This window comes from Sinohyriopsis cumingii, chromosome 15 (genome assembly GCF_028554795.1).
Source record: "Sinohyriopsis cumingii isolate HCF-2022 chromosome 15, ASM2855479v2, whole genome shotgun sequence".
In the NCBI taxonomy this organism is placed as follows: domain Eukaryota; kingdom Metazoa; phylum Mollusca; class Bivalvia; order Unionida; family Unionidae; genus Sinohyriopsis; species Sinohyriopsis cumingii.
Genome location: NC_142975.1, coordinates 80,704,381 through 80,722,160, shown reverse-complemented (window position 1 = coordinate 80,722,160; position 17,780 = coordinate 80,704,381). Strand labels below are relative to the sequence as shown.

The window sequence follows — 17,780 nt, the reverse complement described above, 5'->3', positions numbered from 1 at the left end:
TGATTTATTTACAAACTCATCCCATTTGTACTGGTGGAAGATAATTAAATCCTCATATCATATGTATTATTATAACAGTTTGCTGATAAATTATTTCTCTATGCCAAATTTATGGGGATCTTGTTGAAATTTTGATTAAGTCTGTGTAACAGAATAATGTTTGGCTTTGATTTCCCAAGATGTGATACAACTTTTATTAACTGTACCTTTTTCTTTTACAGGATTGTTCTGTCTCTGCTTAAAATTGTCTTAATAATTTGTATTTGTAAAAAAAATATATAAGACATGTAGTGGAATCACATCATGCTTCCATTGTCCAGAGTTCAGCATGGGTCTTACAAATTGAGGCAGCCAGTGGGTTCGTAGTGAGACATGACATGCAATTTCATCTTGCTTCCAGTCATATCCAAAATTCAACAGGGGTCTTATATCCTGAGGCAACAAGTGACATCACAAAGATTATGTGATAATTTAATGATCATGCCACTTTTAGCTTGGCAATAACAAGTATTTGATGTAGGGAAACATCAATAATTTTCATTAATTTGTACATATTTTGTTCACTTCAGGAGAACAAAGAAGCACAGCAACACTGGGACAAAATCTACAATGAACTGAGAGATAGCCTAAAATTTGCAAGCCAACAGTGCTTTGACAAGGGTCTTATCACAAAGGATGTCAAGCACAAGTACTTCATGTCAGGTAAGTAATGTAATTTTCAATTATTAATTGTTAATGATCAAAAATGAACAGGTGAAGAAAGCTGCATGGAGAGATCACTTTAATGATGATCCCTACTTCCAGGATCAAATTATGGGGCCGTCATAGAATGTCAGTTTTAGAATTTAGGTCACAGTCTCCTGTATATTGAGGTTAACAATTTAAAAGCCTGTTCTAGTGATATCATTTAAAGTTCTACCACCCAGCCTTAACAAATGGAGTTTGTTTCATGGGGGCACATACTTGAGTCAGCCTGTCTGTCCATCTGCCACACCTTAATTTGCCATTCATATCTACATAACCAGCTAACATATCATCTTGAAATTTGGTATAAATGTGTATGTGACATCTAGACTGTGTTGTATACAGTAGCATGATGTAATTAAACAGCTTTAATTTGATATAATCCAATTCCAGTATACTGTAAACCAAGTTCAGTTTAATGTAATGTGATATGTTAATGTGTTTTTTATTATCAGAGTCATTAAGCAATGGTCCCATTGTCCTTGTACGTAAAAAACATAAAAGAGACATATACTCACTATAGCATTAGTTCATGGCATATATATGTAACCTGTAAGTGGATGATTCAGAGTTTAATGACTATAAAACTTACCTAGTCGTAGTATACAGACCTGCCAACCCTTATGATTTTGCCATATTAAAGTCTTTTGGAAATGACACTTTAAATATGGACTTGTGGAATAGAAGCACAGATTACGGAAATAAATTGTTTGCAGTAAAAGCTGGATACTGGTTTATCTTGTTTGATTCGGATACATGTTTCATATTTGATTCAGTAGAATTGGCTAGGGAACCAGTCTAACTTTATTGGAGTGCCTCAGATGCTTTAAACTGCACATATTTTGTGATGTAAAATGTCTGCATGATCAAGCTATTTTATTTAAAATGGCATTCAACAAGCAACATGTTAGGATGAAAGGGACAATAAACCTCTTAAAATGTTTTAATAGTACAAATGAGTACAAGGAAATATTTTAATTCTTCAGGAAAAATCAGGAAGGGATTAAAGGATTACATCAAATTGAGAGATATCAAGAAGCTATCAAGTTCCATAGGGTTTGGAATAATATAATTGCAGTTTGAGAAATTGTGAATGAGGTTGTGATGTTGTAGGTTTTAACGCCATTTTTCAGCACACGATAGGCTATACATGTTGGCCAGTATTAATGATGGAGGAAGAACCTGGGAAAATCTCGGAAAGAACCACTGACCGACGAGAAGCTACTGGCAAGCTTACTCACATACCCACATTAGATGAATCCGAGACTCGAACCCACGCAGACAGAGGTGAGATGGCAGTGATCCGTAATGGATAGCGCTTTAGACCACTCGGCCACTCGGGGCCCCTGTGCTTGAGGTAATTAAGGTTCAAGTTAACTTTACAAATGTTTGAAATGAACATCTTACTTTGCTGCATTAGTCTTGAATCACACTTCTTGACTTTAAAATACAGGTTTTCCAGCTTGAAAATAGCATGGCATGCTATTTTGTTAAACATTACTGAAAACTGGTCCAACTTACGGAAATAAATTGACTGCCCTACTGAGAAGGTCTTGGTGGGTTTGGCAGGTCTGAGTGTTTAGGCCAATTTATCGAGTATATAGGCCATTTTATCCACAATATACGCCAGTATAACCTGTATATAGGCCAATTTAACCATTATATAGGCCAGTTTGAGCATTGTATATGCCAATTTATCCATTATATAGGACATTTTATCCAGTATATAGGCCAATTTAACCAGTATATAGGCCAGTTTGAGCATTGTATAGGCCAGTTTGAGCATTGTATATGCCAATTTATCCAATATATTGGCCAATTTAACCAGTATATAGGCCATTTTATCCATTATATTGACCAATATAAACTGTATTTGGGCCAGTTTAACCATTATATAGTCCAGTTTATCCAATATACAGGCTAATTTTTGTGACCATTATAGTTGGTTTCCAGTGGCATTACAAATGGTTCCTGGTGCAGCAGCCAAAATCTGTATTAATGAAAATGTCCTCAGTAACATGCAAAATACAGTTCCTTTTGCGTTAGATTTTATAAATTTTAATGTTTTTTATTATTAGCATGCATTCAACTCTTCCTCGTTGGGTCAAGTCTGCCATGATACTAAAACTGCCACCATGTTGTCAAATGGTTTTTGTTACTGATGTGTACAGGGTGCAGTTTCCCAGCTGATATCCAGTCATTAACCATGTTAACGTTTTCTGTAACTTATCTTAAATATTCTGCCTAATTTTATAAAAAAAATGTGTCCTTTCTTCAAAAGAATAATTTATTTATATTTTATTATGATGACCGTAACAAGTATTTGTTCAAGGTATATCACACCAGAAGACTAATAACACCTTCTGTCAGCTCTCCTTGGGAAATGTACAATATGAGGTACACAATTTTGATCATGAATGGAAAGCATAGTGTCCACATTAACAGTGAAAAGAATGGTATCAAATTACTGAAGCATGTCTAGCAAGAGCTGTGTTTAGACATTTTTCAGGACTTTCACGGATATACGTTATTTTTGATGCAGCACCATTTATCATTTGCATTACCACTTGAAAGCAACCATAGTTTTGTATGTGACCTAAACATATACCACATGCCTTGTTAAACCAATAACCAGTTATTCCTCATCTCATATATATACTGTTAAGTCAGTGTCATTACTTGGAATGACTTCATGGATTTTTCCACAAACTGCGATGTTGCTAGACCCTTTCAACAATCTGCTTATTTAAGTACTGTGAAAAGTTTTATTTTTTCCACAAAACAACTGCAAATGATACCCATCTCAGTAAGATCTAAGTTTACATAGGGTTTCTCATCAACTTGTAGTTTGTACACATGACTATATAAACAGCTACACCTCTGTATAATTGTTTTATTTTTCATTCAGATAACATGATGACCTTTGACCTTTTCTGTATCTGTGATTTCAGTTACAGAGGATGAGATCTTCAACGGGATTCTGAATTTTCCAGGAGACCCAACAGAGCACTGTCTGTGCTTTGTCAGAATCATTGAGGACCTTGAACAGAATCTGCATCACCCAAAAGCTTGGCGCTTTATTGATATGATTCAAGAAAACAAAGTCGATGAAGAGTCACAGCAGATACTGTCCAGTCTGAGAGATGAGAAAATCATTCAGAAGTTGAAGGATTTCAGTATCTCAAAGTAAATTTCCTGCTTGTTATTTTGTTAGAATGGGCATGTTTACCCTTCTTTGCCGAGACTTTTCAGAATAATGCATATATTTTCAAATGGAGTCTGGAATAGCATTTTAAAACAATCTTTGAGACAAGTTAGCATTTTCAGGTAATGAGGTCTTTAGTGATTACAAAGGCATAAGGTGTTCCTCCCCACCACATCAGTGATAAGGGCAGTGTTACCTTTGTCCATCTGTAAGACCATCACACATTGGTTACGGTTTGTGTTTTGGTCAGTTTTGTGCACTTTGGTGGGACATCTGTGTTTCTCTTTGTCTATCTGTACGACAATGACCAATTTGTTTAGGTTTTGTATTTAGGTCATTTTTCTCACACTTTTGGGACATCTTTGTTACCCACATGCATCTGTAAGACCATGACACATTGGTTAGGTTTTTCATTTAGCTTATTTGTTTTAAGAACTTGTGGGGCATCTGTATTGTCCTTGTCCATGTACACAATCACATAATGGTGTTGTGTTTAGGTCAATTTTCAGGCACTGTGATGCGACATCAGTGTTACTTGAAGATAATCAAGTTCTTGCTTATAGCTGGATTCTTCTAAATGTAAAATGTTGTAATTTCATCCAACAATATCTGATTTTTATTAGTTGTATTATGTACTGTTCACTGTACTCTTGTACACAGTCATTATACACAAATGGAATTTAGTAGGCTTCTTTAAATACATATGTAGCTTACCATGCTTGATATTTTGTGCCATCAACACAAAAACGTTTTCCTTTACTTCTTTTTTCTTTGCACTTGGGGTGGGGCAGACATAATTTTCAGTGTAGTAATTCGCTGCCTACTAGCATTTTCAGCCAATTTTCGTGGTTTTATAAAATAAAGGCATTTACTTGGGTACTTAAATTGTGGTTTTGCCTTTCAAAATTTACATATTAGTAGGTATTTAATTTTATAGTTTAACCTCTACAAATACCCAAAATAAAGAATACAAAAGAATAAAACTATGCCGATGCAAACGGCGGTCACTTTAATTTTAAAACAATACTGCCACCTCTATTAGCACAAATTAAAGACCTGAAAAGTTCTAAACTTACTCCATGTTTTGGACCAAGTGAATAGCATTAGTCAAAGCCATCACACTGTCAAAAACACTAAAACAATACTGCCATCTCTATGAGCACAAAAAGTACCTGTCAAGATTAATCACTTTGAAAACCATGAAAATTGGTCCCCCACAAAAACTTTTGATGCATACTACAGTATATTATAACATATTTAACAGTATCATCTATATTCTGACTCTTAGATTGCAAAAGTTGCTGAAATTATTCCACATTTAATAAATAGCCATTACCTGACATGAATCATACTTTTAGTTTTTTCTTCTATATCACCATTTTATTTTTATCCTTGTTTGCAGATCAAATTATTTATATATACTTATGTTGATTTCTACATGAATGGTACTGGTCTTACAAGGACAAAATTGTGGTTCCTCCTTTGTCCTTTATAGACAGGTCTAAAATATTTTTAACCTTTGTTTTACTTTATTGATTAGATTGCTATACATGACAATTCACAGTGTGTCAAATGAAATAAAATGAGTTTGATCTGCCAAACACAGTGGCATGATCATGTTTTGAAAAACGTGAATTACAAATAATGCTTCCATAACAAAAGGGGTTGGAGGTGGTGTGGAGGGACACATTCTGAACTCTTTAGTGATTGTTTCATTTGAAAAACTTTTAGAGCTTGTTATAGCCTCTGGCAAGGTATATACAATCCATTGTTAGTCACTTTATACTTGCTAAGTAATATCAGTCATTATGTTTGTTGGGTCACAATCATGACAAGAAATTAATATTACCATATATACTCACTTATAAGCCAAGTCAAACTGCAAACAACAAAGATCCTGATCTGCTATGGAATAATGCGCTCGAAGACAAGAGTACATGTTGTCTAGTGTTCTTTTGATTACTCCTAACAGACTGCACAGATTCAGATCTGCCGGTGCGTTATGTAACAGCAAATCTGGATCTAGGCAGTCTACAGTTGGACCAGACTTATAAGCAAGTATAGATGGTATATCTTACAGGATTGATGAAGTCATGAAGCTTGAAAATTGATTACACACTATGTATGAATGGTTGTCACATCATGAATACCATTCATTCATCATGTAATTGATTTTCATACATCGTGTAAAGTATTTATTTTAATATAAATAATATCCTTTCTTCATGTTTAATATACAATTCGGAATAGTGATAGAAATTCATACATGTCCAACCAAATCCATGTTGTCAAGAAAGTATTGTATCTTTGGTTAGATTCAGTAGATAGATGGATTCTCTCTCTCTCTCTCTCCCTGTCATTCTGTTTCTCTCTCTCTCTCTCTCTCTCTCTTACACATGACCGCTCCGGTGGCCTGGTGGTTAGAGCATCCACCTCGGATGCGTGAGGTCGTGGGTTTGATCCCTGGCTGAGTCATACCAAAGACGTACAAAAATGGTACTAACAGCTGCCTCGCTTGGCACTTAGCATTAAGAGGTTAGTGTTAGGACTGGTCGACCTGGTGTCAGGATAATGTGACTGGGTGGGACATCATGCTACATGTCTGCTGCATGATGCCTCAGTGCTAGACATCGCTATAAACTGCCACACTGCAGACATCGTAGCGATATGACTGAAAAATTGTTAAAGCTACGTTAAAAATCCAAATCACACACTCTCACACACACACAGATACTTCATCATATATCTATTATCTATCACTACGTAGGTATATGTGCATAATTACTTTCATTTTACAGAACACAGGTGAAGTGGAGCAATAAAGATGGCATCAGCAGAGAGGACCATAAGACTTACTTGGAGTCATTCGCTGCAACTTTCTATGACAATGTGGTGAACCTCATTGACAAAGCTGTACAGAGGGAACAACGCCTAAACCAGGATGAAGCTTACATTGAGGTATTTTCATAAGAACAGGAATTCATAATTCCGTTTTAATTTCAGTCATGACATTTAACTTCCATTTAATCTAAACTTTGATGTTATAAATGTAAATATTTGATAGAAAACTGTTCAAGTTACAAATTGGTCCACTTAAATTGAAGCTGCACCCATAGCTCTAAGTCTTCATTAGCATTTGAATCGGAGTATATATAAATCTTTATAACTGCAAAACTTTTGTAAATGGTACAACAAAATCTCAGTATACAGTTTATTTTGGATTTCACCGGGCCATTGACACTGTGTCCTTGCCCAGGTGACATTTTTCAGGGGTATTAACCTGGCTGAACAAGACATCAGTTGAACTACTCCTAAGAGCTTAATTAGTTCACATCTCCTATAAATCTTGCCTCCTTACTGCTTTGGCGATTGGCAAACAAAAGCATTGATTACATTTCCTGTTGGGGAACCCATCTACATGGCAGTTACAACAAAATGGATCAATCTCATTCATGAAGCCCCATGTTTTCATTGCCTAGAATAGGTTACCATTGATGGGTTATCAGATATTGGTAATAATTCCTGTCTACTCTGGACACTTCATCTCAAGGTCCTCTACATGACCCAGTTCCAGCTCTGAAGTGGTATTACAGGATTACCAAGCCATTGCATAGAGTGGAAGGACAATATCTCAACACAGATACTTTCATCCTGAATAAAGTGGGCTATCTCTACATATTGGACTAAACCCACACTAATGAATTTGCTTCGTATATTGGATCATGAAGTTAGAACATTCACCACAAACATTGCATATGAGCGAAACTCTTCTCTGATAAATTATCCATACCATGGGATGGAGATCTGAGCACATTTCTGAATACATTTCTCCAGTTTTTATAATAGATCTTTCATCCTAAAAGGCTTAATTCAGTCTGGAGGAACTGTTAAAGATTGTGCAAAAGGTTATTCAATAGCTTCATAAATGTGTGACTTCACAACTTATACTGGATTGGTGGGAGGGGAAAAAAATTCCCTTTTGAAGGTGCTCTCTGACATATGGCTCCTATTTTCCAGTTGGGTTATCAGGAAACTGTCTCACATGCAGATGGTTTCTCCAGGGTAAGGGAATGTGTTTCCCTCCACCTCTTACCTATTCTCCTAAGTTATTTTGATTAGGTAATGTATTTGAAGAAGAAAACACTTTTTTTCTAGTAAAATATGTGAATCAATACTTCTTACCCCATCATGGCACACATAGACCCTGCCAACCTCACCACAGTTACATCCATATAAATAGTGTGCCTTCTGATCCAATAACAACTGATGAATTTATAGGATTTGGTGCCAGTCTGGTATGAAGGGGAGATCACTCTAAAAAGTTTTGACCGGGGAAGGCTGGATTTGCGAGGTATATAATTCTAATGTATTATGATTGTGTTAGTATTATGGAAGAAACATTTTGTTTTTTTTTTAAATTGCGTCTTTATTAGCATTTGATTTAAGGTAAATAAAAATCTTTATAATCGCGAAACTTCTGTAAATAGTACAATGAAATCTCAGTATACACCAATAAGTGAAGCAAAAAAATTTGATAACATTTTTTGAAGTTATGATAGTATCAGTTGACAAGCTGTCAGCTTTGCTGTCATTGCATATCTGATATGACAAGCCAGTTGACAAGCTGCCAGCCCTGCTGTCATTGCATATCTGATCTGACAAGCCAGTTTGACAATCTGCCAGCCCTGCTTTCATTGGATATCTGTTCTGACAAGCCAATTGACAGTCTGTCAGTTCTGCTTTAATTGCATATCTGACCTGACAAGCCAATTGACAACCTGTCAGCATATCTCTTCTGACTTCATTGTTTGGGTTTATTAAATAAAGGATGGGTACCCAAATGAATATTAACTTCCTTATGGAACATAAAAGAGTATTTCACAAGAACCTAATTAAAATAATGTCCTCTAAAAAATTCTCACAATTATATAGATGATAAATGTATAACATGTAGCTTTTGAAAGTACATACTGTGTTTTCTTCTTGTCTGTTAAGCATAGGTATGGTACAGGTAAGTGATGTTTGGATTATTCATATACTATACAAGAATATTATTACATTTTTATTATGTAAAGTGGACAACAATTTTGACATATTCTATGCATGGGTGATAGTTTGAGAATTAAAATCATCACTTCAAATGCGTTACTGATGTTGGTTGGTTTTAACGAGACTACTATTATATCATCCAGATAAAATGTGAGATAAGTTGTATTTTTCAAGGGTGCTGAAAGGCAGCCAACTCAGGCTGCCATGAGTAGGTATCAAACCCATGACTCTTAGATAATGATTCCAATGCTCAGCTAACTGAGCTACCTTGGCTTCCTACACAAACAATTACTGTTGTTGGTTGGTTTTCTAATGTCTGTTCAACCACATTATTGGTATATCAGGCCAAGAAAACATGAATTAAGTATATTTTCCAAGGACGCTCTAAGGCAGCTGAGTTGGGCTGGCATTGGCCAGGTATCAGACCCTCTACCCTTAGACTATCACTAAAATGCTCTACCATTTGTACTACATTGGTTTCCTAAACAAACAATATTACTGCTAATTGCTTTTATCCAGAGAGTAATTATACCTAACTGATTAAATTTGGAGATTAATTAACCTGAATGGTTATATTCAGGGATGGTGCAAGTGATACAGTTGTGGATTTGACATTGTCTTCAACCATTCAGGTGCTGCAGCATGCCACCATGGCAGTCGACAGATGTGCCATGTTCCATGGGAGAGAGGACATCTTGGACTCAGTTGGGAAATACCTCACCAGTGATGTTTCAGAACCTCTTGTGTTGTATGGTCAGTCTGGCTGTGGCAAGACTTCCATTGTAGCTCAGGTGGCCAAACAGGTAATTTGATCAAACAAACCTAAACATTCAATATTGATTTTCAGTTAATCATGCCACAAGTTCAAAACTTGATGCATGTGAGATGTGAGATACTCATTGAGGCAGAAGAAGTCAGAGAACCTCGAAGTAACTCTTAAGCTAGGATAGATGATCACTTATGGTCACATTTTAGACCTGATTCTTCATAGACCTGATGATGATATTATCCAGTCTTCATTGGTATCCCACAGACTTGCATTAGATCACTTCTGCATTATATGCCATCTTGACATATCAGTCACTAATCCTCCAACTTTTTTTGCAGCCAAGAGAGACCTCCATATGTTAAATAGAACCTAATTAATGCATGATACACATGAAAACTTTACAACTTTGCTATCTCCTATAGCAGAACAATGTGCTAAGGGCTTGTGTCATTGCTTGACAAGTAGTGCTAATTCATAAGTGTTCTACATGGTATTGTAGTGTTAGGGACCAGTTTCACACTGCTAAAAGAGAACACCATATGGCTCAGAGGCTTTGATGCCATCTTACTATTCATAAACACATAATTGAAACCATGAAGAAGAATGTGACAAGCATTTCTCATGCAGCAGTATCAACCTGCTTCAGTATTAAGGTCACTGAAAGTTCCAATTGCGAGGAGCTGTTTACTATTCCTAAGAAGCTAATATCAATGAATAAATGTACATCACTTCCAACAACCTTCTGTCCAGTTAGCCTTCTAGACTGGTTTGCAAATTTCTTCTGCGACAAGTGTGAACAAGTTGAGATCAGCTTGACAACACAATTCTAATTCACTTCTCATCACCACACAGTTGTGATACAGAATTTCAAAGGCAACCTTTAACAGAATTTAGCCTGTCTCTATGAATTTCTTCCATACAATGCTGATGAAGTCCACCTTAAAGTCATGTGAACTTGATCCAATTCCAACATCACTTCTGCTTGAGTACTTAGATTCAATATTGCCTTCACTAACTGATTTTGTTAATACTTCTTTCTCATATGGGGAATTCCCATCATTTTTCAATACTGCCATTGTAAAGCCTCTGTTAAAGAAATCAACAATTGACCATAACAATTTATAGAAAAGCTCCACCCTATTTTTAATTTCCCATTCTTGTGAAAAATCTTAGAAAAGGTTGTTATGTCCCAGTTTGTATCTCATCTAAATTTAAATAGTCTTGGACCCATGACCTTCATGTTATATATCATCATCTGGTGCCTCATTACTTGTATGCTGATGACACTCAACGCAAACATACAAATCTTGCTATCCATCTGAAGTTGGTGCTACCATCCATGGCTAAGAGAGGTGCATTTCTGATGTGAAGTCATGGATGATGTAAAAAGCTGCAGATGAATGATGATTACCAGACAGAGATTTTCTCATTCCCATTCTTTAACTCAAATAGAAGTTATGAGCAACACCAACATTAAATTCACAGAATCAGTATGAAAGTTAGGTGTTCCAACAGTACTGTCATTACTACAAACTGTGTTCTTATGTGCACCTGAACCCAATTGGCTATTGAACTTAGACACAGTGGCATTGTAATCTCATTCAAGAGTGCTCCAGAAACTCATCTATTTTGACTGCAAGAACATACCTAAAGCTTCACAGTATTTCCTTTCCATAATTATTTCCATCATGTGTGGTGTTTGTTATATATATATATATATATATATATATATATATATATATATATATATATATATATATATATATATAAAACATGTAGCTGAAATATCAAAGAATATTCTGATACTGGTGAATAAATTGAAGAAAGCATTATAAAATATTTAGGCTTGTAACTTCCATTCTAAATACATCTGAGAGAGCTCTTTGAAAACTCATTAAAAGTTATTAAAATGTTCCTAACCCGATGGGGAATTGCATCAATACTGTAAAGGTATTAGAAAATGTAGCATAGCTTTTCATGTAGGATTTATATGCTTAGAATATTAGAACAGTGGCTATTCGTCTTATCTTAAAAGCGTTTGTAAGTTAATGTACAACTTGTTTAGGTTAAACATTCTTTAAGTTTCACTTAGCCATTTAGAGCTAATCAAGTTCATAAAACTTTCAGCAGCATTTGTACTCAAGTTGTTATTTGGTACTATTATTCTCCAACTAATTCAGTGATATATTTAACCAGGTGCCATTGATTTACCACAAAAATGCAGTGGTTGTTCTCAGGTTTCTGGGCACATCTCCTGACAGCAGTAACCTATGGAAACTCCTACGCAGCCTCAGTGAGCAAATTTCGATATGCTACAACAAAGACAAGAAACTTATCCCTGATGATTTAGAAGGTTTGAAAAGTTATTTTCTTCAGCTGCTGGAGTGTGCCACTGTCTCAAACCCTCTTGTGATTCTTTTGGATTCATTAGACCAACTGTCAGCAGAGCATAAAGCTCACAGGTTGAACTGGCTTCCTCATAAATTACCAAGAAATGTGCACATGATCCTTTCAACATACACTGAAGCAAGAGACATCATCGGTATGCTAAAATTAGTATTTCTGTCAAAGAGCTTCATAACTGTCCCTGTTTTCTCCACACAGCTTAGTACAGAGATCTTGAAATCATGGCTGAAAATGAAGAACAGAACATTGACAACAGAGCAGTTCACCATTGTTGAGGATACATTCAGGCAATGTTCCCTTCCACTTTTTGTCAAATTGATATTTGATCAAGTCTTGGCATGGAAGTCCTACACACCTTTATCTGAGTGTAGGCTGGAATCGGCTGTTCAGAACAGTATTCAAGAACTAATGTCTCAACTAGAGAAGAAGCATGGGCCAATTTTAGTATCCCGAGCAATGGCCTATGTGACAGCTTCGAGTACTGGAATCAGTGAGGTGGAACTGGAAGATCTTCTCTCCTTGGATGATGTGGTCTTAAATGCTGTCTTTGAAATCCATGTTCCACCTTTTAGAAGGATCCCACCCTTACTTTGGGTACGAATCAGACATGATATATCTCAATACTTGGTGGATAAGGAAGTGGATGCTGTTAGGGTCTTTTTCTGGTACCATCGGCAGTTTTTTGAGGCCTCAGAGGCAAGATACATGAAGAATGCAGATTTCTCAAAGGAAATCCATTCTTTGATGGCTGATTATTATCTTGGGATCTGGCATGGGGTAAAGAAACCATTCATATATAGCCATCTTCAGATGACCAAATTAGGGCTTAACAAAGCAGAGAGTGAAGCTGACAGAAAAGTTGCAACCCAACCTCTCATTTTTCAGCAGGGAACAGGGAAGAATCCAACACGATACAACAAAAGAAAGTTGAATAGACTTCCATATCACCTGTACATGGCTGGAAGGAGGAATGACTTGTATGACAAATGCCTCTTCAACTACAGTTGGCTAAAGACAAAGTTGGATGCAACATCTGTAAGCAGTGTTCTCTTAGACTACATTAGATATGAAGAAAATAAAAGCCCAGTTCATAAGGCTTTGAAAGCAGCTCAGTCAACGCTAAATAGATTTCCACAAACACTTGCAGCTGAGATATCTGGAAGATTGTTGGCTGTGCAGTCAGGTTTGAAAAGTTTGGTAGAAATGGAATTTTTGAAGGACAGCTTGTCTGCATCTGCCAGGACAACCCGTTTGGTACCCTACCAGCCATGTTACACAATCCCAAGTGATTCTCTTATTTGCTCTATTGAGCATCCTACAATTCCAGTTAATTCAATGCAGGTGATTATCTCTGATAGTTCCAAAAGTCTAGTAACATTGACTGTTCACAATGAGGTGATAACTTGGGATCTTACCTCAGGAGAAATGGAAAAAACTACAAAGATGTCTACTCCAAATGGTGAAAGACTGAATGTTATGAAAAAAGGAATTGGATCAGAGAATGTCATAGTTGGCACCACTTATCAGAAACAAAGCAACCCCATTTTTATTATGGACTTGAGATCTGGTAATATTGAATCCTCCCTTATCATGGAGAAAAACTACCCAGCTGTAGGCTTTATTGATGACCTCAAACTTGACGTCACTTCCAAACTGATCCTCATCACAGTCTTGGGTCAGGCAGCTGATGTCTATGATAGATTCTCAGGCAAGCTTCTTCAAGAATTCAAAGTCATTGCAGACCAAGTGGTAGTGTTGGGAAATGGAGAAATGGTACTTTATCATACAAGGCAGTCAAACATTTACTTAATTCACAGTTTGGAATCTTTTGTGCTTCTTCATCAGATTTCAACTGAACAGACACCTAAAGTCCTGTTCATGGGAGAAAGTACTCCAGTGGGATGTGTTTTAATTAGTGGATCTCCTGAAGTGCATGTTATAGACTTTGACCCAAAGTCATCTAAATTTGGGAAAACTGTTTCTAAAATATATATCCCAAAAGAATCCGAACTCCAGTTGGCAAGACCTTATGGTGATAAATGTCTGCTCATTACAACTGACAAACTCATTTTATGGGATACAAAGAAAAACAAACAGAATATGATGTTTACAATACCTCAGTCAATGAAACCAGACAGAAAAGTGCTTAATTTTCAAGGAGTTTTGACTCCTGATCTCCAGTATCTGGTCGCCACATATGAGGAATACATACTGATATGGAGTGTAATTACAGGCAAGCTCCTTCAGACATTGCAGCCAATGAAAACCCTATTGGAAAGGGTCATGGTTTCTCGAGATGGACAGTTCATCATCTGCATGTTTAGGAACAACAGTGCTATCATGATATGGAATCTGTCCAGTGTGGTCAAAGAGGCTGACTCCTACAGACCCCTGTCTATGGATAGATCTGCTAGGTATGTGTCAGTGGCTTTGTCAGGGACATCGGCATTAGCACGAAGCACCTCAGGGAATGAATTTATTTCAATTGATGTGCTTTCTGGAAAAGTGCAATGCAGTTTGTCCAGAAATTATTCTGCCATGGAACCCAAAGTAACTCCTGATGGGAATTATGCTGTGCTGAGAAGCTATGATGAAGAAAAGTGTATCAGAATCTGGAATATGCAGTCTGGTGAGATGGAATCTGAGCTTCCTCTTTCAGGGTTGCAAGTCAAACATTATGTTTCCAGCTTTGACAGTAAGAAAGTATTAATTATTGTGGAAAATGACATCACCAGAATAGTAACTCTCAGTATCTATTCTGTACCAAGTGGTGGTTTAATAAGAGAAATTCTTGTTGGCAGGTTCCGCATTACAGAGGCATTTTTTGCCGATAAAGACAAATACATTGTACTGTCAACAGAATTCATCAAAGGAGAAGACGATGTTGACATGGCGGTTAAAGTGTTTGAAACAGAGAGTGCATCTCTGGTATATGATCTCCCAGATATCCATCCAGAATCTCCTCAACCAGTGGTACAGGGTGACAAATTGATACTAGCTGTACAGAAGAACAAAAGACATGAGGAAAGCAAAGGAGAACAGAAGTGGAAGCTAATAGTTTTTGACTTAGAAGAGAACAGAATTAGTTTCACAAGTAATAATATTCCAGAAGTGAAGCTGAAATTTGGTAACATAGGCAGGTATGGCATTGATCGTTACAGGTGGGTGTATGACCTCAAGGAAGGTGTGAAATCTCATCATTTTGATTCAGAAGAGGTGTATCACATGGAGGCAGCAGGACGTTTGACGGCTCCGAGATTATCTGCAGATGAGAAGTTTGCCATTTGGGTCCATCCAGAGGGTCATATGCTGAAGCTTGGCAGTATTGAATTGGGACAAATTGTTGGTGTTTGTCCACTTCACAGCATCCCAATGAATCTATCAATCACACCGCAGAACGTTATCCTCATTGGATGTGAAGATGGTCGCATTATGATGGTACAGCTTGTGGATGAAACTGAACAGTACTTAACAAATATCATAATGGACATCCTTAATAGATCCAAAGTACAGTTCCAGAAGGTGGAAAAGTATCTGTCTGGTAAAAACAAGAAGGAAAGGAAGAAAGATGGTGAGAGAAAAAGTACTCCGCCCTCTGATATAAAAGAAAGTAAATCATTGACCTGCACTGTATTATAGACACAAGAAAGATGGACATGTGTGTGTAGAATTAAATTGGTTTTTAAAAAAAAAACAAGACACAGAACGAGATTGGAAGAATAAGAATGCTACGTTTGGGCGATAATTTTGTATATGTCAATGAATTGAAATTGATTTGAATGACATGGACATGATGGAGACATTTTGGTTGTTGACTGAAAGAGAGATTCCAAAATTTTGGCTTAGAATGACAAGAAAAATGATTATTGATTGAGGAGAAGAAGAAGGTAAACTAAATAAGATTACATGTTAAATTCTCAGCCATAGGTAATAATATGAAAACTGATTGACTTGATGAAAGGTAGAAAGTTAGGAATATGGAAGATAGAGAAATGCATTCTTGTGTAAAAGCATGAAAGTTCCCACAGACACTTGTGATGGTCTTACACACACACACACACACACACACTGCATGCAACCCCCCCACCATCACTTACAGTAGATATGACTAAGATTTCTTCTCTTTATCTTAATTGTAACTGAAGGAACATTTACTTTTTTATCTTTAGAAATAGAGAAAGCCTTTATTAATTGAAAATCAGTTCCATTCTTAGTATTGCGCATGCATGGAAAATAATTTGTGGAAAATTAAAAGACACTATTTAGATAAAAGATAATAATTACTGACATTTTGGATTATACAAGAAATCAGATAACAGCTGAAGTAAGCTGTTCTTCAGAATCATCAATAGTTAGAGATAGTACCATATAAGGTGGAAGTAGGTTCAAGCCAATATTGGTGCAGAGGAAGTAGGATTCACTTGATGATGACAAAATGTTTGTGGGGAGGGGGCAGTTAAAATTAGTAAATGTTCATGGGAAATTTCTACGAAGTTTTAGTCTATTTTATGAAAATAGAATTACACAGAATTTTGAAATCTTTCAGTGTTCCTTGATTCAAATTATATATCATGTCAGAGACACTGCTTGTGTAATCCATGTACCCCCTTAATCATGGATTACATATCATTGATGCACGGGTCCTACATGGAGCAACTATTTTTTAATTTCCTGATTGTCCAAATGTATCAGTCCATGTCTTTAACAGTTTTACATCTTGTCAAATTTAATAGATGAATGTAAGACATACCACACTAATCCACACTCTCACAATGAACAGTCAGGTATTTTACATAAATCTGTGACATTTTCAACTATATCCAGTGCATCCTATATCATAGAACCAGAATATCTCCATTTATTCATCAAAGTTGACCAATATGTCTGGTTTTGTGTGTGTGTGTGTGTGTGTGATTAGGATTTTTAATGTAGCTTTAACCATTTTTCATTCGTATCGCTACGATGTTTGCAGTTTGGCAGTTTATAGTGATGTCTAGCACTGGGGCATCATGCTGCAGACATGTAGCATGGTTCGAACCCACGACCTCATCTAGGTTGTAAAACATCTTATTTAGTTCACTGTGACTTATATTTCGTGCTTTATTCTTATTCCTGTTACACCAGATATAAGTCAGCTGATATAGCTGTAAATGTGAAATTAACCTTGGTGAAACTTCACTTGATACATCTTTTAAAAGTTACTAATGGGAGAAGTATGTCACTTAAACCTAGTTTACTAATTAGTAACTTTAAAAAAAAATTGAAAGTATATATATACCTTTTCCCCTACCAGACAATGTGGCTTGTGTTAATGTACCAAATGTTGGTCTTAGTGACCACTATCCTACTTTTTTGACAAGAAAGGTTAAATGCAAGAAAAATAAGAAAAATACACATAAAACGATCACTTACAGATCGTTCAAAACTTTTAATGAAGAACAATTTCTCAATGACCTATATAAAGTTCCATGGAGTATGATCCAAAATTTGGATGACATAGATGAAGCCATGAGGGTGTGGACTGACTTATTTATGGATGTAGTATCTAAGCATGCACCACTGAAAGTACATCGAGTAAAGACTGATTTTCAACCTAATTGGCTTACT

The 17,780-nt window shown here is 36.3% G+C and overlaps 1 protein-coding gene across 1 annotated transcript in view; it reads left to right on the top strand.

Moving 5' to 3' along the window:
* LOC149782168 (NACHT and WD repeat domain-containing protein 2-like) overlaps positions 1-17,296 on the top strand; it is a 39,376-nt gene extending 22,080 nt beyond the window's left edge. The window contains exons 6-10 of the mRNA XM_089933592.1: positions 570-702; positions 3,696-3,930; positions 6,748-6,907; positions 9,631-9,801; positions 11,964-17,296. Coding sequence (XP_089789718.1) covers positions 570-702; positions 3,696-3,930; positions 6,748-6,907; positions 9,631-9,801; positions 11,964-15,812 — 4,548 coding nt within the window. The 3' untranslated portion in view covers positions 15,813-17,296. The remainder of the gene's footprint in view (positions 1-569; positions 703-3,695; positions 3,931-6,747; positions 6,908-9,630; positions 9,802-11,963) is intronic.
* Positions 17,297-17,780: the final 484 nt, after the last annotated feature.